This window comes from Alligator mississippiensis, chromosome 5 (assembly GCF_030867095.1).
Source record: "Alligator mississippiensis isolate rAllMis1 chromosome 5, rAllMis1, whole genome shotgun sequence".
In the NCBI taxonomy this organism is placed as follows: domain Eukaryota; kingdom Metazoa; phylum Chordata; order Crocodylia; family Alligatoridae; genus Alligator; species Alligator mississippiensis.
The window spans coordinates 39,306,608-39,327,614 of record NC_081828.1 but is presented as its reverse complement, the minus strand read 5'-3'; the positions used below and the strand labels follow the sequence as shown (position 1 = coordinate 39,327,614).

At 56.8% G+C, this 21,007-nt stretch overlaps 1 protein-coding gene across 3 annotated transcripts in view; it reads left to right on the top strand.

Moving 5' to 3' along the window:
* BRSK1 (BR serine/threonine kinase 1) overlaps positions 1-18,416 on the top strand; it is a 30,067-nt gene extending 11,651 nt beyond the window's left edge. Inside the window, exons 5-20 of one of the 3 annotated variants that reach the window (XM_059728130.1) lie at positions 473-613; positions 1,773-1,889; positions 2,211-2,244; positions 2,690-2,758; positions 4,413-4,559; positions 4,716-4,747; positions 5,144-5,308; positions 5,636-5,733; positions 6,318-6,468; positions 6,950-7,010; positions 7,973-8,402; positions 8,793-8,841; positions 14,839-14,962; positions 15,456-15,636; positions 16,408-16,497; positions 16,982-18,416. In XM_059728130.1, the coding sequence (XP_059584113.1) occupies positions 473-613; positions 1,773-1,889; positions 2,211-2,244; positions 2,690-2,758; positions 4,413-4,559; positions 4,716-4,747; positions 5,144-5,308; positions 5,636-5,733; positions 6,318-6,468; positions 6,950-7,010; positions 7,973-8,402; positions 8,793-8,841; positions 14,839-14,962; positions 15,456-15,636; positions 16,408-16,497; positions 16,982-17,148 (2,056 nt within the window). In that variant the 3' untranslated portion in view covers positions 17,149-18,416. Of the gene's footprint in view, positions 1-472; positions 614-1,772; positions 1,890-2,210; positions 2,245-2,689; positions 2,759-4,412; positions 4,560-4,715; positions 4,748-5,143; positions 5,309-5,635; positions 5,734-6,317; positions 6,469-6,949; positions 7,011-7,972; positions 8,403-8,792; positions 8,842-14,838; positions 14,963-15,455; positions 15,637-16,407; positions 16,498-16,981 lie in introns of those variants that run through there. The other 2 variants (XM_059728131.1, XM_059728132.1) reach the window with 2 other exon arrangements.
* The last annotated feature ends 2,591 nt before the right edge of the window (positions 18,417-21,007 follow it).

The following is a 21,007-nucleotide window of genomic DNA, read 5'->3' as shown; positions in this document are numbered from 1 at the left end:
TGTGTGTGTGTGTGTGTGTGTGTCCGTGTGTGTGTTCCTAGCTGGCTGTGCAGGGTGTCAGGCTGTGACAGGCGGCTGCCACCTCACACACAGGCTGCCTTTGTCATAGTCTGGCTGTGACACAGCTGGCTGAGGTGGCCCCTGGGGGGACAGACAGGGTTAGAGAGTGGCCACAAGGGTGATACTGGGACAGAACCCCCATAGCCCCAGGGCAGCCCTGACAGCTGTGGGAGAGAACCACCTGCTGAGCGCCCCGCTCCCTGCAGCATAGCACCCCAGCCAAGCCCCTTACCCTGAACCCCACAGCACAGTGGTCTCCCATCCAAACCCATGGTGTGATGGGTTGGGGGTTGGCAGAGGCTATGACATGAAAGGAGGAACCTAGCTGCTCAAGCCACAGGGGCTATGACTTTTCCTCTTGGCCCCTTCCCCTCTCCTGCCTGTGGCTGTGGCCCCCTCCCACCTCCTACAGATACCTGGTGCTGGAGCATGTGTCAGGAGGGGAGCTTTTCGACTACCTGGTGAAGAAGGGACGTCTTACCCCCAAGGAGGCACGCAAGTTCTTCCGACAGATTGTCTCTGCCCTGGACTTTTGCCACAGCTACTCCATATGGTGAGTGAGGGCCTGGGGCTTGGCCACGGAGACCCCCCCCAGACACAGAGATCCTAGCCATGGAGTCCCTGCCCCTTCCCCCATCCACATAAACCCCTCCCTTAGCCATGGAGACCCCAACCACAGAGATGCCATCTCCAGCCATAAAGACCCTGGCCACACAGACCCCGCCCCCAGCCATAGAGACCCTGACCACAGAGAAGCCACCCCTAGCCACAGAGACCCCACCTCAGCCAAACTGGGGGTGTTAATGGGGTCTCCCAACCCATTGGGGGGTGACAGAGTTGAGGGTTTCACCTCTGGGGGAGTCTCAGAGTGGAGGGCATCCAACTTGGGGGTGTCAAGGCGGGTCTCCTAACCTATTGAAGTGTCAAGGTTGTGGGCTTCCGCACTTGGAGGGGGTCTCAGAACAGGGGGGAGTGCTTCCAAGCCCAGCAGAGGTCTCAGGGTGTGTAAGGTGCTTCCAAGTGCCCCCAACCATGGACACCCTGGCCACAGAGACCCCAACCCCAGCCACAGAGACTCTGGCCACAGAGGCCCCACCCCTAGCCATGGAGACTCTGACCACAGAGACCCTATCCTCATCCATGGAGACACTGGCCACAGAGACCCCATTCCTAGCCAACCTGGGGGCCAATGGGGTCTTCCAACCCATTGGGGGATGTCAGGGTTGGGGGCTTCTGCTCTTGGGGAAGTCTTTGAGCCCCCAGGCATGGAGACCCCCTAGCCCATGCCCCCAGCTATGGAGAAACCCCATCCTTAGCATTGTCTACCAGGCCCCATGTCCCCACAAAGTCCTTTTGCCCCCTCTACCAGCCACAGAGTCACCCACTTTCCCCCTTCCCCACCAGTCTGGCGCTATTCCCCAACCAGCCACACAGCTTTCCTGAGCAGCATGTAAGCTGGGACCCTCTTACAGCCCAGCACCTCCCCAACCCTCCCCACTCAATTCCAGCTCTGAGAGGGCTCCTGTAGTAGGCAGCAGCAGTAGGGCCTTTATCCCATCACAGTGTGTACAGAGTGAGTGCATTCACAGTCACCACCTGCTGCAGGGTCAGGGCCTGTTCTCCCCCACAAGCTTGTGTGGGTCCATCCAGGGTCCCTGATCCCCACCCATTGGGGTCCCTCTGCCCTCCACTTCCTCCCCCCTCCCCCACAGCCACCGAGATCTGAAGCCAGAGAACCTGTTGCTGGACGAGAAGAACAACATCCGCATTGCTGACTTCGGCATGGCCTCCCTGCAGGTCGGCGACAACCTCCTGGAGACCAGCTGTGGGTGAGCCTGTGGGGCCAGGCTGTGTGAGGGTGCCAGGACCTGGGGGAAGGGTGGAGGGGCCTGAGAAGGGGACAGAAGGGTGGGGGGAGGCACTGTCAATTTGTGTTTCCCCACTGTACCCCCTTCCCTGCATGGGCTGGGGACTGCGTGTCTGCTGGGATGGGATGTGGGGAGGGCTCGGGCTAAGGATCAGGGCCCTTGTGTGTGTGGCTGTGCTGCCCCTCAGGACTGAGCTTCTGTTTCACTCTGTCTCTCCCTCTGTCTGTCTGTCTTTCTCTCTCTTTCTCTTCCTGCCCCCCCACTCCCATTGCTGGCCCTAAGGTCTCCCCACTATGCATGTCCTGAGGTGATCAAGGTAAGTGACTCACCCCAGAAGGCCCCAGCGGGTCGGTATCTTCCTTTGTCCCCCCATCTAGCTTGGCATCCTTCCAACCCCCTGTTTTCCCCCAGATCCCTCCTAGCCTCCCCTGGATCAGACTCGCAGGTCTGGCTGGTCCATATCCACCCCCACCCCCCAGCCTCCCTGGGTCAGATGCACTGGCCTTTCTAGCCTGCTGTTTCCCCCAGATCAGACTCACAGGCATGTGCAGTCAGACACCCTCCTCTACTGTGCCTTGATTTGGACCCCCTCAGGTCCTTGTAGCCCAGTCCCCCTGCTCCCTGCCTTCATGGATCAGCCCCACAGGCCTGTCTACTCAGTACCCCCACTTCCCTGCTGTCTCAGATCAAGCCTGTGGGCCTGTTTCATCTGCTGCCCCATTGCCTGCCTGGTGCTAACCCCTCTCTGGTCTCTGGTGCAGGGGGAGAAGTATGACGGGCGCCGTGCTGACATGTGGAGCTGTGGGGTCATCCTCTTTGCCCTGCTGGTGGTGAGACATTAACCCCCACCCCAGAGACACCCTCCACACATACCTGCCCAGCCTCCTGCATACCCTATGGATACCCAGGGCAACAGATCCCCCCCTCCATGAATACCCCAGGGCAACAGATCCCCCCCCTCTCTGAGCGTGGCGGTGTACTCCTTACAAAAAGGTGCTGTGGGTGGTCGCTGCTCACCACCCTGCCACTGACACCGCTGGTGGCATCTGTGGGCCGTCCACGATCCCTGCTGGCCGCTGCTGATGCTGCCAGCAGTGGCTCTGGGTGGTTGCTGACCCCTGGTCATCACTCACCTGCACCCCCCGCTCTGCCCACGACAGTGCCAGTGGCGTCTGTGGGAGCTCTCCTGCTTACTGCTGCCATGCTCCTGCCACCGCCGTGCCCTCCCAGCTGCTGGGGGCACACATCGTTCATGCCTCCCTCCACACCCCTACAGACTGCCCCCCACACGATACCTGCCACAGACTGTCATACATGAGGATACACCCTGCGGACCTCCCCATCCAGCCCCATCGTCCCCCCCACAACATATTGCAGGCTGCACCACAGACCATCCCCACTCAATCCCCTCTCACGCACTCGCATGCATCCCCCACAGACTGTCCTCCTCCCACAGGCCCCCTACCCAAGCCCTCTCACCCCCCTCACCACCAACTCCCCCACCCAAACTCTATAGATTATCCCACATACTATCACAGACTATCCCTCTGCAGATACCCTCATCTGATCCCTCCTCCACAACCTCCACCCCCCTGCCATGGACTGCCTCACAGGCCTCTCCATGCATGTGATCACCCCAAACCCCTGGGTATGGCCCCTTCACACACCCCAGATCCACCCCCCATCTAACTATGCGTGACCATTGCCACTGACTGTACCTCATCACAGCTGATCCCCTCACACCCCAGATGTCTCCCACACCCCCACAGCTACCTACACCCTTACAAACCATCACACTTGACCCCTTTCACCCTCCGCAACCCGACACACCAGACCCCTTCAGAGCCTCCCATACAACCAACCTCCATCCCTCCCAGAGACCTCCTTGGACACTCACCCACCCCTAAACCCATGTCCACACACTAGACTCCCACCCACAGACCCAATCCCCTCAGCCCCACATATCTAACAGGCCCAAACCCCACATCCCTCACAACTCCCCAGTTCTCTGATATGTCTGTAGACCCTGGCAGACCTCTCCACACACTCTCACCAACCCCCAATGACACTGAGCTCTCCATGCACACCCTACTTACCCCCACACACTTTGTCACATCACCCTGCCCCCCTCTCAGAGCCCCCCAACCCCAGGCCCCACACATACTAGTCCCAGGTCATTCTTTTTGTCGTGATATTTCCCCTGGGTTGGGGCCCCTTGCAGGGGTCTCAGATTTGGAGGGTTCCCAAATTGAGTTGTGTCAGAGTTGGGGGCTACCACCACTCAAAGTGGGGGGCCCTCCACCTGGGGGGATTTGAGGGGTTGTCTTTCAACCTTTTTAGGGGAGTATCAGAGTTGTGGTCTTCCACCCCTGGGGGGGATCTCATAGAAGAGGGGGTTGCCCCTAAATCAATGGGGGTCCCAGGGTGCACAGGGGGCTCCCAGGACAACCCGTGCTAATGGCACCCCTCCCATGCTGCCTGCAGGGGGCACTGCCCTTTGACGATGACAACCTGCGCCAGCTGCTGGAGAAGGTCAAGCGAGGTATCTTCCATATGCCCCACTTCATCCCGCCTGACTGCCAGAACCTGCTGCGTGGCATGATCGAGGTGGAGCCTGAGAAACGCCTTAGCGTGAGTGTGGGGCCAGGGGTGGGGGTGATTGGCTTCTCTGGCCCCAGCTGCAGGTGCTGGGGATGCTGGTGGGAGAAAAGAACTGGCTGACTGGGGTAGAGAGAAGATAGGGGGACCCTGGCTGGCTGGGTGTGACTCTGTCTCCTCTCTTGGCAGCTGGAGCAGATCCAGAAGCATCCCTGGTTCCTGTGAGTAGCCATCGCAGCCCCTCCCACCCCCTCTCCATACCCTGGGGCCACAGGGGTTGGGTGGGGGACAGCAGTTCTCCCCCAGTTAGCTCCATGGGCCCAGATACCCCAGTACCCTCTGCCTGCCCCAGCCCAGCCCAGTATCCCTACCTCACTCCAGCACTCTCAGCCTTGCTCTCTCCCTCTGTGCCTGGTGCTGAGTTGATGCCCTTCAGCTGAACACTTCTGCCTGGGAACCTGCCAACATTCATACCCCAATCCCCACCCCCTGTAGGACCCCCACCCTCAGCCTTCCTCCACAGGGGAGGGAGGGAGAGCTCCACCCAGGTGACTGGCAGCAGCAGCAGTAGTAGGGTCATTACCCAGGAGGCAAGGCTGATACCAGGTCTGCTACAGGGGGGGCAAGAATGAGCCAGAGCCGGAGCAGCCAGTGCCACGGAAGGTGGCCATCGGACGCATCCACTCAGCCAGTGAGCTGGACCCAGATGTCCTGGAGAGCATGCACTCACTGGGCTGCTTCCGGGACCGTGTCCGCCTCCAGCAGGAGCTGCAGATCGAGGGGTATGAGGGGTGGCAGGGGAAGCCCAGGCAGGGCAGGGAGATGGGACAAGGATGGGCATGGGGAGATACGCAGGGAGTGGGGACATGTTTTGGGGAGGGAAGATGGGGAGAGGGAAGGGGCAAGGGCAGAGGGTAGGAGGGAGAGTTCAGTGGGGACTGAAGAAAGGACTAGGTAGGGACAAGGGGCAGAGATAGAAGGGAGAGGAGATTGGGGGTTGGAAAGGAGTGTCATGGGATATAGGAGTGGGGGAGGGGGAAGTGCTAACAGCCCCACCCCATTGCCCCCAGCCCACTGCCTCCAGCCCTGACTTGTCCTGGGCCCCACAGGGAGAACCAGGAGAAGATGATCTACTACCTACTGCTGGATCGCAAGGAGCGCTACCCAAGCTGTGAGGACGAGGACTTGCCCCCCCGTAATGACGTTGGTGAGCCCCGGGGACACCTTGCTCCACCCCAAACAGCCAGGTCCCAGGGATGGGAGGGATTCTGCAGCACCAGCCCTCACCCCAGAGGTGGCTGCATCTCAACACCAGTGGGGCAGTGGGGGTATACATAACACACCATCTAATGTGTTCCCACTCCAGAATTAGCTGCATCTATGTGGGGTGAGGGATCCCCATATAAACAGTCCCCAGTGCACTGTGCCCCAGAGCAGCTGTATCTCAGCACTGAGAGAGGCTCCATCACTCAACACGCCCCACCCAAGAACCAGCTGCATCTCAGCACTAGAGAGATTCCATGTATAACATCACTCAGCACACCCTATCCCAGAGGCAGCTGCATCTCAGCACTGAGAGAGTCTATAACCTATCCCTCAATACACCCGACCCCAGAGCCAGCCACATCTCGGCGCTGGGAGAGGCTGCACTTATAACCCATCTGTCAACACGCTCCACCCCAGAGATGGCTGCATCTCAGCACTGGTGGAGAGGTCCCTATTGTCACCAGCCCCCAATGTGCCCCACCCAGAGGCACATTTGCCCTGATGCCCCCATGCCCACCCTTGCAGACCCTCCACGGAAGCGGGTTGACTCCCCGATGCTGAACCGCCATGGGAAGCGGCGGCCAGAGCGCAAATCCATGGAGGTCCTGAGTGTCACGGATGGGGGCTCCCCTGTGCCAGCCCGGCGGGCCATTGAGATGGCCCAGCACAGTCAGAGGTGAGTGGATGCAGCATTGGGGGTGGGACGCCACCAGCCCAGCTTGGTCCAGGGGTTAGAACCTGAAGGAAGTGCCTTGTTTCTCCTGGCACCATGAGCTGCTGTGTCTGACCATCAGCTAGGTGCTGGCATCAGGGGGTGCTGTCCTCCCTACTTCCCCCCAGGTTGGCATGCAGAGGAACCATGCTTTTTCCACACACCCCAACTTCTCTCCTCCCTTCCCCCCAGCTATGCCTATCTCTACAGCCTGGGTCTAGAGGCTGTTCCCCCTCCCAGCCTTCCAGTCTGCTGGAACCACCATGTGTCTTAGCCCCCACTTTCCTTGGGAGTGGGGTTCTCCAAAGGGTTTGGGTGGGGGGCTCCCTGTGTCCACAGGAGGTCTGTGCTGCCTCCTCTGCTGGCCCTGTGTGTCCTAGACCCCAGCCTGCCCCTGGCTGAGGGGATTTCCCGAGCTGGGCCTGACCCATCTCTGTGCCCCCAGGTCTCGCTCTGTCAGCGGTGCCTCCACTGGCCTCTCCTCCAGCCCACTCAGCAGCCCCAGGGTGAGTGCCTCCAGCCACAGGTGGGGGCAGGGGGGAGGGGGCTGGGGTGGGAGGGCTGAGATTAAGGTGAGGCGAGCAGAGATAGTGGTGGGAGGAGGAGGCTGAGATGCATGGGGGTTTTGTGGGGAGGGCACAGCTGGGGGAGGGACTCTGGGGGAGTTTGTGGACCCTGCAGCCTCATTTCACCTCATTTTGCTCGGGGGGGGGGAGGGGGGGGGGAGGGGGGGCTTCCAGGTCGGGGCTGCTTTATGGGTAGGTCTGGGGCAAGGGTAGAAGGAGCTGTGGCAGGGCTGCGGAACTGTCCTGAGGTGGGATCTGGGATCTCAGGCTGGCTGAGAGAGGCTGGGGGTCCAGAGCAGAAGGGATCTGTATGCGAAGAAATGAATGCACGGGGGGAGGCGGGGGAGCTAGGAGGAGAAGATGGGAAGCAAGTTTGCTTGATGGAGTCTGGGGGTTCTGGGTGGGAGGGATATCAGGAGATCTGGGAGGCCAGCAGTGCCCAAGATGGGGCCAGGGGAGTTGGGAGAGTTCAGAAGCAGGGGGTGAGGGGTTAATATATGTGGTGAGGGTTGGGCGGGGTCCTGAGGGTCTGGGGGTCAACATAGCCAGGGATCTCTGTGGGGTGGGTCAGAGGGCTGGGTCAACACAGACGGGTTTCTTGGGGGAATGGATGTAGCCAGTGTTGTGGGGGTCAGTGTAGCTGGGGGAGGGGGTCCAGAGGCCTGGGGCTGGCTGGAGTTGCAGGCATTAGGGATTGGGGTGGGGTCCTTGTAGCTAGAGGAGACCCAGGGGGTTCTGGGGGGGCGGTGTCTCAGGATAGTGGGGCTCTGTGGTGGGGGGATTTAGCCTTAGAGGAGCACCACGGTCATGCTCAGCCCATCTCATCGCTCTCCCCCCACCCCCCCTCCCCCCGGGGGGGCCCCCTCTGTCGCTCCTTCCCTCCCTCCCTCCTCCCTCCGCAGAGCCCCGTCTTCTGCTCCCCGCCCCCGACGCCGGAGCCGGGGCCCCCCCCTGGCCCCCCGAAGACCCAGACGCTGCCGGCCAAGGGGAGCCTGGCCCGGGGCACCCCCCCACTGCAGAGCCGTCGCTCAGCTCCCGGCCCCCTGCCGCCCCCTGCTTCCCCGCCCCCTGCCCCCCGCTTCCACTTCCCTCCGACTAAACCCGCCCCCCCCTCTGTCCCGCAGGTCACCCCCCACCCCTCCCCCCGCGGCAGCCCCCTCCCCACCCCGCTGGGCACCCCCGTGCATACGCCCAAGGAGAGCCCCACTGGCACCCCTGGGGGCACACCCCCCTCCAGCCCCGGCGTGGCCGGTGTGGCCTGGAAAACCCGACTCAACTCCATCAAGAACAGCTTCTTGGGTTCCCCCCGCTTCCATCGCCGGAAACTCCAAGGTGAGGGGGCTGGGGAGCACTTGGGGTGGGGGGTGGCGGAGGGGCTGCAGGGGCTGGATCCTGCCACAGAGGACAGGAGTGGGTGTGTTAGGCATGGGGGAGGGACATAGTATGGGCTTGGGGGAGGGGTTGTGGGTGGGCATGAAGAGGGAGCAGGGGTACTAAGGTCAGTCATGGGGGCTGGAAGTGATGGCCTTTGACATGGAGGAGGTGGCAAGTGATGTAGTGGCTGGGGACTCCAGACATTATGGAGGCAACTGAGAGTGCTGGACATGACCGTGGGGAGGGACACTGGGCTGGCAGGGAGGTGGCTGGGGGTTGTGCCATAGGTGGCAGGGGCAGGTGTGTGGCTGGGTAGAACCATAGCACTGATGCTGTCTGTCCCTGCAGTCCCCACGCCAGAGGAGATGTCGAGCCTGACGCCGGAATCATCCCCAGAGTGAGTACAAGGCCTCTGCCCCCCACCCGCATGGGAGCACTGGTCCTGCCCCCCACTTTCATTGGACCCCAACTCTGCTCACATGCCCATGAATGCCCCTTCCTCACAGGTTCCAGCCCTGCCCCCTATGCTGGCTCTTTCTAGGATGGGTGGATCTAGGATTTTGGAAAGGGGGCTGTAGATGGTGTGGTGCATCATTGGATATAACACAACATACCTTTTCTCTGGTTGGAGAGAAACGAGAGGCTTTACTAATGTGCTAGGGGGCTAGTGCTATATTATTTCATTTAAGATCAAAGCAAAAAACAAATACAATTTTTGGAATGTGCACTGATTTTCTAAGGGGTGTATATATATGTGGTAGGCAACCATTGATTCCTCTGGATCATGGTGTATGCATGAGAGATCACCTAGACTTTCAAGGCATATATCTAGGCAGAAGTATGGAGGAGTGAAGGCTGCCCAGACCTTCCACCCCTGCTTAACACCACTGAGACAGAAGCCAAAGGCCATACTGAGTCCGGATGTTTGGTGCCTTGATGGTTGTAGTTATGTGTGCGTCCACTTGAAACCAGGTCACCCATGTGGCAGACGTTGATTCTACCACTGAACCACTACAGTAGGGTCTATATATATGTATGTATGTATATGTGTGTGCATGTACACGTGTGTGTGTATAAAATATAAATATGTGTGCGTGTGTGTGTGTGTGTGTGTGTATGTATGGATAAGAGATGTGCATTTAACTATAATGATGACAGGACTTATGATACAATATTATTTGACTATTTTTGCCATGTTTCTTGTAATACATATAGATATAGAAGGATGAGGAAGTAGAAGGATTGTGGGTTAGGTTACATGGGGGGCAAGGAGAAAGGGATTTTGTGGTAGGGGTCTGCTACAGACCCCCACACCAAGGGGAAGAACTAGATTCGGGGCTCCTGAGGCAGCTCTCGGAGACCATAAAAGCTAAGGAGGCGGTAGTCATGGGGGACCTAAACTACCCAGACATCTGCTGGGAGACGCAGACAGCAAAGTCCCACCATTCACGCAGGTTCCTATCCTGTGTACAGAACCTCCACCTGACACAGGAGGTACACGGTCCCACTAGGGGGAATGCCTTACTGGATCTGGTATTGGCAACGGCGGATGATATGGTAGGGGACCTACAGATCGGTGGCCATCTGGGGGACAATGATCACCTAATAATAGAATTCTTCATAAGACGTCGAGTGGGTAAGGTAACTAGTAGGGTGAAAGTGCTAGACTTTAGGAAAGCTGATTTCAGTGAACTCAGGCGATTAGTCAAGGACGCACTGCAGAGTAGGAGTTTTGAAGTGATGGGAGCCCAAGAAGGGTGGCTGTGCCTTAAGGAAATGATCCTTCGGGCACAAAGGGAGACGATCCCAATGGAAAAAGAGGGAAAGGGGCCAGGAGGCTTCCTTGGCTGACCAGAGAAATCCAGGGCAGCCTAGGGGCCAAAAGGGGGGCACATAAAAAGTGGAAACAGGGAGAGATCACCAAAGAGGAGTATACCTCCTCTGCTCATGCATGTAGGGAGGCAGTTAGACAGGCCAAAGCTACCATGGAGCTGAGGATGGCATCCCAAGTAAAGGATAACAAATTGTTTTTTAGATATATAGGGAGAAAAAGGAAGGCCCAGGGAGAAATAGGACCCCTACTAAATGGGCAGAAGCAATTGGTGATGGACAGGGGGGACAAGGCTGAACTCCTCAACGAGTTCTTTGCCTCAGTGTTCCTAAGCGAGGGGCACGACAAGTCTCTCACTGGGGTTGTAGAGAGGCAGCAGCAAGGCGCCAGACTACCATGCTTAGACCCTGAGATGGTGCAGAGTCACTTGGAGGAACTGGATGCCTTTAAGTTGGCAGGCCCAGATGAGCTCCATCCGAGGGTGCTGAAGGCACTGGCCGACATCATTGCACAGCCACTGGCAGGAATATTTGAACACTCGTGGCGCACGGGCCAAGTCCCGGAGGACTGGAAAAGGGCCAATGTGGTCCCCATTTTCAAGAAGGGGAGGAAGGAGGACCCGGGCAACTATAGGCCAGTCAGTCTCACCTCCATCCTTGGCAAAGTCTTTGAAAAAATTATCAAGGCTCACATTTGCAAGAGCCTGGCAGGACAAATTATTCTGAGGGGACACCAGCACGGGTTCGTAGCAGGCAGATCATGCCTGACTAATCTAGTCTCTTTTTATGACCAGGTTACGAAACGCCTGGACACAGGAGTAGGGGTGGATGTCGTATACTTAGACTTCAGGAAGGCCTTCGTTATCGTATCCCACCCCATACTGGTGAACAAGTTAAGAGGCTGTGACTTGGATGACTACACAGTCCAGTGGGTGGCGAATTGGCTAGAGGGTCGCACCCAGAGAGTCGTGGTGGATGGGTTGGTCTCGACCTGGAAGGGTGTGGGCAGTGGGGTCCTGCAGGACTCGGTCCTTGGACCGATACTCTTTAATGTCTTCATCAGCGACTTGGACCAGGGAGTGAAGTGTACTCTGTCCAAGTTTGTGGATGACGCAAAACTGTGGAGAGAAGTGGACAAGCCGGAGGGCAGGGAACAGCTGCAAGCAGACCTGGACAGGTTGGACAAGTGGGCAGAAAACAACAGAATGCAATTCAACAAGGAGAAATGCAAAGTGCTGCACCTAGGGAGGAAAAATGTCCAGCATACCTACTGCCCAGGAAATGACTTGCTGGGTGGCACGGAAGTGGAAAGGGATCTTGGAGTCCTAGTGGACTCCAAGATGAACATGAGTCGTCAGTGTGACGAAGCCATCAGAAAAGCTAATGGCACTTTATCATGCATCAGCAGATGCATGACGAATAGATCCAAAGAGGTGATACTTCCCCTCTATCGGGCGCTAGTCAGACCGCAGTTGGAGTACTGCATGCAATTCTGGGCACCGCACTTCAAGAGGGATGTGGATAACCTGGAGAGGGTCCAGAGAAGGGCCACCCGTATGGTTAAGGGCCTGCAGACCAAGCCCTGTGAGGAGAGACTAAAGAACCTGGACCTTTTCAGCCTCCGCAAGAGAAGGTTGAGAGGCGACCTTGTGGCTGCCTATAAGTTCATCACGGGGGCACAGAAGGGAATTGGTGAGGTTTTATTCACCAAGGCGCCCCCAGGGGTTACAAGAAATAATGACCACAAGCTAGCAGAGAGCAGATTTAGACTGGACATTAGGAAGAACTTCTTCACAGTTAGAGTGGCCAAGGTCTGGAACGGGCTCCCAAGGGAGGTGATGCTCTCCCCTACCCTGGGGGTCTTTAAGAGGAGGTTGGATATGCATCTAGCTGGGGTCATCTAGACCCAGCACTCTTTCCTGCCTATGCAGGGGGTCGGACTCAATGATCTATTGAGGTCCCTTCCGACCCTAACATCTATGAATCTATGAATCTATATCTATATCTATTACAACATCTATATAGATAACAGTGGAAGTATAGATAATAGTGGATAATAGTGGAATAGTAAAATTATATACATAATAGTGGAACGATAATAGATATCTGTATCTATTACAACAAACACTGCAAAAATAGTCAAAGAATATTGTATCATGAGTCCTGTCGTCATTATAGTTAAATTAGCATCTCTTATCCAGATTCATAAAACAAAATCTAACTTTCTGGAGTTCCCTGATCATGCCTCCAATACTTCACTGTCAGTCAGTTCTACACCAGAATTAATATGACCACATCTGATTTAAGATTTTAGCTAGATCTATGAAACCATTCTGCAGACTGTAAAATAGATGAGAGACTTTACCAGGAATGTTGAATAGATAGCAAAACTGCAGAAGAAAGGAACATTTGAATAGTAGAACATCAAGACTATTAAAGAGAGAGGTTTGTTAACACATGCGGAGGGACAGATGAGTAAGAATCAGGGAGATGGTAATGAGCAGAAATCCTGGTTTTCTCTGATAAAAAATTGCAAATTCTCTGATTAAAAACCCAGAATCTTCTATTAAAATGAAATGTCACTCTATATATAGGTATCAGTTGAACACAATGTTTTATTGATATATTTACAATTTTAAAGCAATTTGGAAGCCTACCAGTGTCTCAATCACTGTAATAAAACAAATTCTAAGTACCTATAAATTTTGGTATTTGATTTGGGGTATTTTATCATGGAAAATCAGAGCTCCCCCTGCCCCCTTTGCTCACCAGGATGCAGATCCAGGCCCTTCATTCCCACCCCCACAGCCTTCTGGCCCTGCAGGTGCCCCTCACTCCCCCCCAGCCCTGCTGGAAGGAGCCCCCAGCTGTCAGGGCTACCAAGCCAGGGACCTGGGTCCACAGCTCCCTGCCCTTCACAGCAGTGCCTGAGCCCTGGTAGCTGCTCACCAGAGACAGCAGCTGCTGTGGCATAGTGGAGCATGGTGCCGGCCTCCATACCCCCCATGGGTGGTATAGACAGAGTGGAGCCTGTTGCAGGGCTGGGGGGTGCAGGCTGCCCACTGTGGGCTTGGGCTTCCCACTCAGCTGCCCTCCACCAGTGCTACCATGGCCCAGTGGGCAGGACCTGGAGCAGCAGGATGGAGTGAGGCAGGGTGGGAAAGCTTGGTGCCACTACTGGGAGCTTTGCACCGCCCTGGTGAGGCATCCTCTGCCTGCCCAGCAGCAGTGAGGGCCACAACTCAGTGCAGCTGCCCCCGCTGCTGAGTGGGCAGGGGACACCTCACTAGAGTGGTGCAGGGCTTGTGGTGGCATTGAGCTTCCATGCCTGGCCCCGCTCCACCAGGTCCCACCCACTGGACTGGGGTAGGGCAGCAGGGCAGGGAGCCTGAGCCCACAGCAGGCAGCCCGCACCCACCCTGCACACAAATCTGGTGGGTACGTGCCCCTCCTGCCCTCCTTGAAGTGCACACAGCAGTGGGGAATCAGGCCCACCCCACAGATGAGCCACCCATGGCTCTGCCCTGCCCCCCACCGGGGCCCTGAGGCTGCACATTGCAGCCCCGAACCTCAACACCACTGGGGCTGGCAGCAGCCCCAGCTCTAGCCGTGCCCAACTCCCTCCCTCCCTTTGTCCCTATAGAGGCCTCAATCCCCCTCTCCCCCCAGCCAGACTTACCTGCAGGAGCTGCTCTCCAGGCTGCCTGGTGGCCATGCACATGTGTAAGCGTGCAGGTGCATGTGGTCCCCCTGCCTCACTGCTCTCCTCCTGCTCCCCCCAACCCCTTGCAGCCTGGATCTTCCAGCCTGCAGAGAGCTCTCTGCAAAAGTGCAAAATCTGCATGTTTCTATGTTAAAATGAAATTTACTAGGGCACCCCCTGGAGTAACTAGGAACAATGGCCACAAATTAACGGAGAGCAGATTTAGGTTGGACATTAGAAAGAGCTTCTTCATAGTAAGGGTTGCCATAATCTGGACTGGGTTTCCAAGGGAGGTCGTGCTCTCCCCTACCTTGGGGGTCTTCAAAAGGAGACTGGACAAGTACCTAGCTGGGGTTGTCTGACCGCAGTGCTCTTTCCTGCCCAGGACAGGGGGTCGGACTCGATGAGCTACTGAGGTCCCTTCTGACCCTAACATTTATGAATCTACGAATCTATGAAAAATCCACATTTCTCTCATGTAAAAGGAAAAATACATTTTTTCCTGTTTTCCCGTGGGAAATGGGAAACCTGGAATCCTGATAATGAGCCGTGAAATCAATTTACTCCCTCAGTGCTGCCTGCATAGAAATGCACTGCCCTTCCCAAACCATTGGTTTTAAAGTTTGGGTGGAGCAGGAATCAAAGGGGTGGGGGTATGACTGCACCCCACCTGGATCCACCCCTGCCCAGGCTCTTCTCTGTCCAATCCCACAACAAGCCCCAGCCCTGCCCTTGACACTAATCCCCTGAATTTGCACTCCCCCAGCACTGAGACCATGTCCTGCCCTCTACTGCTACCCCCTGCCCCAACCCTCTGCCCTGCCCACATGTTACCTCTAGTACTGACCCCCTGTCCCACAGGCTAGCCAAGAAGTCCTGGTTTGGGAACTTCATGTCGCTGGACAAGGAGGAGCAGATCTTTGTGGTGATCCGGGACAAGCCCCTCAGCTCCATCAAGGCTGACATTGTTCACGCCTTCCTCTCGGTACAGGGCTAGGGGGGTTCTGGGGTGGGGGTCAGTCCAGAGCAGGGGCAACCCAGTGATAAGAGCTGGCAAAGGGGATATGGGGTGGGGATGTACTGGGAGCAGGAGTCTTCAGGGTGGGGGCAGGGGATAGTGGGGGCTCTGGAGTAGAGGCATGAGTGCTGGGTTATAGACAGGGGGCTCCAGAATGGGGATAGGGTAGGGGGCAGGGGGACAAAAAGGGAGGGTGGGAGCAGAGGTGGGGGCAGGGGTTGAGATAGGGACAGGCTGGGGTAGCTGTGGGGTAGCTCTGGGGTAGAGGAAGGGATGGGATAGGGAAAGAGACTTCAGCATGGTGGCTCTGGGGGGTTCTGGGGCAGGGCCTGGGCTGGGAGATCATTGGTAGGGCACAGAGGAGCTCCAGAGGGCTGGGATGGTGATGGGGGGGGGGCTCAGGGCAGGGCAAATGGGTGTCCCCCACATGTCCTGGGCTCACCCCCTGTCTTCCCTTCAGATCCCCAGCCTGAGCCACAGCGTGGTGTCTCAGACCAGCTTCCGGGCTGAGTACAAGGCATCGGGCGGCCCAGCCGTGTTCCAGAAGCCTGTCAAGTTCCAGGTGGACATCAGCTACTCGGAGGGCGCCGAGGCCCACAAGGATGGGGGACTCTACTCCGTCACCTTCACCCTCCTCTCAGGTGGGCGTGGGGTGGGCCAGGGGTGTGGGACCCCCCCATGAGGATAAGTGGGTGAGATGGGACCCCTCACCAGACCCCTGGGGACAAATGAGACCCTTAGTCCTGCCAGGGGAGAGAAACGAGCCCCCAGAGCATGGACCCCCAAGGCTGTGCAGTGGGTGAGAGATGAGGCACACCATAGAACACTTCAGGGCTAGGGGACCTAGGTGTGGCCCCATGTCACCCCCAGGGCCCAGAACCAATATGCCTATAGCGGCATCCCTGGGGCTGAGCACTGGTACCCCACCAGGAGACTGAGACCAGGGAAGCCACAGGGCTGAGAGCCAGAGACCCACCCCTCCCTCCCTCCACCACCACTGAGCTCCCAATGGGGCAGGAGTCCCCGCTTGACTCCTCCAGCTTTGCATTCTCCATACCCATCCCACACAGTGCCAATGCGTAAGTGGTGCACAGGGGTGCACGTGCACCCCCTGAAAGTGCTAGTGGACCCCCTGACAGGCCATGCTCCCCGCTTAGGCAATGGGTGGGTGGGGCAGGCAGGAGTGCCAGTGTCCCACTTGTGAGCACTAGCTGGGGAGTGGGAGCACAAGATGAAGCGCCGTGGCCACTTTTGGAAGCGCTGAAGCCGCTTCCCGGTCAGTGAGATTGGTCCTGGAGGACTGCCTCCCCCCCCGTCAGCTGACTGGTTGCCGGGGGGGCGGGGAATGTGCCCCCCTGACTAAGGTGGCACCAGTCGCCCATGATCCTACATGTGCCCTTTGACCCTTGCAGGTCCTAGCCGCCGGTTCAAGCGGGTCGTGGAAACGATCCAAGCTCAGCTGCTGAGCACGCATGACCAGCCCTCAGTGCAGGCCCTTGCTGGTGAGTCCGGGTACAGGGTACGGGCCTGGCAGGGAGCTGTGGGCTGGGAGGGAGGAGCACTGGTGGAGCTGGGGGGTGTTTAGGGGAGCTGACGGGCAGTGGGTCAGGGGTGAGTGGTAGCATTGGCAAGAGCAGTGGGTCAGGAGTGAGGGGCACCAAGGGGCTGTAGGAGGTGGTAGGGGGCTGTAGGTTGGGAGTGAAGGGAGCTGGCAGACATAGTAAATCAGGAGTGAGGGCCATTGGTAAGGCATGGGGGGGTCTAGGTGGGCTGGCAGGGGCAATGGGTCAGGAATGAAGGGTATCACGAATCTGAGGGGGCTGGCAGAGCTGATGGGTGGGGAGCAAGGGGCACTGTGGGGCTGCCAGGAGCTGGGAGCAGGGGCTTGACAGGGTCTGTGGGTGGAGAAGGGCACTGGTAGGGCTGGGGGCTGCAAGTCAGGAGCAAGGGGCGCCAGCCTCTCAGTGCCCCCCATCTCTCCTACAGACGAGAAGAACGGGCAGCCCCGTGCACCCAGCACGCCCACGCGCAGCTCCCATGCCTCACGGCGCTCAGAGCCAGACCTCCCTGACCAGCACCGCCGCGCCTCCTCCAGGGACAAGAAACTCATGTCATCCAACGGGACTCAGGCCGCCCAGCCCCCACAGCCGTGACCCCCAAAGCGTAGGGGGCCACACAGGGCTGGGGCGGGGGGGGAGAGACCCCCCCACAAGACACACACTCTCGGGAGAAACCACACCCCCTTCTCCGAGCCCTGCCCGGGACATGGGATGGAGACCATGAAAGGGATGGATGGATCATACCCCGCCACCAAGACGGGCAGGGGGCACTGGCAGGGGAGTAGGTGTCTTTCACAGGGACCCCCCCCTTCATATATCCGGCCAGGAGCCGCTGTCGTAGCAGACAATACTGTGAACCTGTAAATATTTAAAACAAAAACCCATGCGCTGAAGAACAGAATGAAAAGGGATGTTAAAAGACAAAAACCCACCCACTGAGCCAACGGCCACCCACGGAAACCTGGATGGAGAAAGCAGGGACAGAGGAGGCAAGAGCACCCGCCTCTGCTGGAGCCCGGGGTGGGGGGTAGCTGCTTGGCTACAGGGGGCAAGCTGTGAATTTAATTTATTTATTTGTGGGGTGGGAAGTGAGAATGGACAGACGGATGGACAGGGCAGGGGGGAAGGATAGATGGGCTCTGTGAGTATGGAGGGATCAATGGAGGGGTTCCATATGGGGATGGATGGACAGAGGGTGTGGACTGATGGGTGGAAAGGTCTGCACGAGTATGAACAGATGGAGAGTCTGTATGTGAACAGATGAAGGGAAGCTCAATGTGTAGAGACGGTTGGATGGTCTACGGGTGGGTGGATGGAGAGAGAGGTTCAAGTGGGGATGGACAGATGGAGGTCCATGTGAGGATGGATGGAGGTCCATGTGATGGATGGATCATGTAGGGATGGATGTAGATTGTGTGTGGATGGATACATGGATCCTGTGGGGTTGGATGAACAGACTGGATAGAAAAGTCCATGGAGGGGTGGATGGCTGGAGAGTCTGTGTGGGATGTATGAATATATGAATGGAGGGTCCCTGTGGGGTAGATAGATGAGTGTGGGGTTGTCTGGCTAGGTGGCCTTCTCTCTCTCCCTCCTCTTGGCTTCTCTCCTCCCCTTCTGTACCCTGGCAGCCCCTCAGCCCGGAAGCTGTCTGAACCTTGCTCCATCCCTTCCCTCTGTGAGCCTGTGTGAATCAACCATTGGGGTCACCTGCTCATGACACTGCTTCTGTGGGACCCACCTGGGGCTTTCCCCCTCTTCCCTTCGTATAATGCTCTTAATCTCCTTCTGCCCCTCACACATTGTCATGTGGACACTAAAGCACCAGGCGGGGGCTGGTTCCAGCCTGGACTTCACAGCCAGATTTTGTCCCACTTCCCTTACAATGGGAGCACTGTAACATCTGGTGGCCTGGCTGCCCAGAGCAGATATGTTCTGCCTTCGAGCAAGCACAGCTGGATTCAAATGTCTGGCTGGGCCTTTCATGTTGTCTAGTGATGAAAACTCAACCTCAGACCCCTCCAGTCATGAGCTACTATTCTCAGCAATTCAAGAGCCCTTGGTTATTTTGAACAAGCTGACCCAAATTAAAACCATGCCTTTTTGCAGTGAGGTCCCCTCAAAAGCAATGAGGAAGGAGTTTAATTCCAGGGACAAACCTCTTAGGCTTCTGTAGGGCTTTATCCATCCATTACAAGCTGCTCCTCAAAGGGCAGTCCATCCCTGCTGTGAGCTACATTGTGTCTCAGACTAGATTAGCTACCCATGTAGATGGGAATAGTCTGAGGAACCAGTTCAGATGGCTGCAGATCATTGCCTTGTGGGTTGACTGGAGGCTGGAGCAAGCTGCAGTGCAGGGATCATAACCATTGAGATGCTTAGCCAGCCAGCTTGTTTTATCAGTTAGGTGAGAGATGGTCCATCTGGTTCATCTCTCCAGATTCCTTAAGGATCTCTAACCCCAACACAGGATGCTTAAATCAGGAGCACACAGGGCAGGTTTAATCCAGTTTAGCTTTGAATCAAGTCAGTCTAGCTGTCCTGACCAGTTCCTGTATAGAAGGCCAGTTTGTAGCAGTGTGTATCACTCCTAGCCCAGCCTCCCTTGCTTAGCAGCTTCTTCATGACTGGGAATTCCCTTAGTTAGGTTCCTCCAAACACCCCTGCCCAGACTGGGCCCCCACGGCACTAGCTGCTTTGCCAACCTCCCTGCTCTGGGTTTCATCTGAACTGGGATCCCAGTCCTCCCACCCACTGGTGCTGATTGAGATGTGGCCAAATTGAGATATGTCTATGCACTGGTAACCCAGTTGAATTTACGCCTGTCAGTTTGCCTGGAGGGGACAGGGTGGTGGTAAGAATTTGGATTTACTCCCAGACAGAAGAGGAGTCACAAGCACCATTGGTTGAACTGGTGGCACTGGAAACCAGTTCAGTGATGACACTGGAAACTCTTTGGGCTTGTTTCCAGGGAGGGGCTTGTGGCTTTGCAAAGCAGGTGTGGATGCAGCTGTGTGGGGCTTTCACACACATGCACACCCCCTCCAGCACCACTCACTGCCTGTAAGGGTATATTTCGGTACCAGGGTCCATTTATACTTGATGCTTTCCAGAATCTGGTTTCAAGCCAGGTGCGTAGAGGTTCGGTGTCAGATAAAGTAGGAACAAGCTCAGGGAAGGGCTGGGAGAGGCAAGGCTTAGAGCTGAGGTTAATATGGTGTCACACCGATGTGTAGCCCAAAGGAGGCTTTCTAGATGCATAACTCCCACCGTAACCCTTAGGGGTTTTAACAGAGGAAAGGGTATAAGCTGTTACTTTGAGGGGTGTTAGTCCAAGGGGGCTAACAGGCCCTGTATGGACACTTCATCACACAGCACAGTTCAGCAGCTGGGAACGTCTACACTCAATTAACTTGCCCATTCCCCACCATCAGCCCACCAGAGAGGAAAACAGAGGTATGAGGCCAGGTTGGAAGGGAAAGCCAGAACTGCAGTGTAGACAGGACCAGAACTAGGAGCAGGACATCAAGCAGCTTTCCAACCCAGGGGCGTGGGTGAAAGGAGGGTCAGAACCCATCTAGCTCCATTGATGGGGGTATTTTTCCACTCCCAGAGTTACCCAGGCTTGAAGTCGAGTTATCACCTCCTTCCACCAAACCAGGGGCACCTCAGCTCTGGGGGCAGCTAATCCAGATCTTAGCCCTGCACCCTCTCTGCTGGCTGTTGGGGTGGGGGTATGATCTTCCAACCCCACCATAACCTCCCAGTTGATGAGAGAGTGAGCAAGACCAGCAACATTTGTGTGTTTAGGCCTGGCTAAGACCAGATTGTTTCCTGTGTTAATGCCAGAAAGGCAGGAACCAGCTGTCCCAGCCCCTGGAGTTGAACTGGGTGAGCAGTGCTGTGTGTTTATGCATTCACCTTGGATTAGGAAGATGTTGGCCCTTTGGCTTCCCAGGCACTACTAGGAACAAAGGTGACCTTTGATGGCAGGTTAATTGCTGATTAGCACCAGGGAGGGCCCCGGGGACTCTCAGCCCTGGGCTGGGGACTCTCAGCCCTGGGCTGGAAACAGGAGATGAGTGCTGAGATGCAGTTGAATCTGGGGTGGGGCATGTCAGAGGCTGTTTATACAGGGACCCCTTGTCTGGCACTGAGATGCAGCCATCTCTGGGGATGACAGGCCAATCCTAGGAAGCACTTACATTGGGTCTATGTGAAGATCCTCCATGTGATGATCCTTAGCCCAAGTCAGGAGAGGCACCTGGTTCTTGGCTCCCTCCATCAGAAACCAGCCTCCCTTCTTGATCCAGATGAAGAGCATTCACACGGAGCTGGGGAACTGGTCCCACAAAACAGGTTCAAACAGAGCCTGGGGTCTTGCACCTCATGGATGAGGCAAGAGGTGGAGGGAATGGGTTTGACCCCCACCTCATTTAAACCCTCATTGATC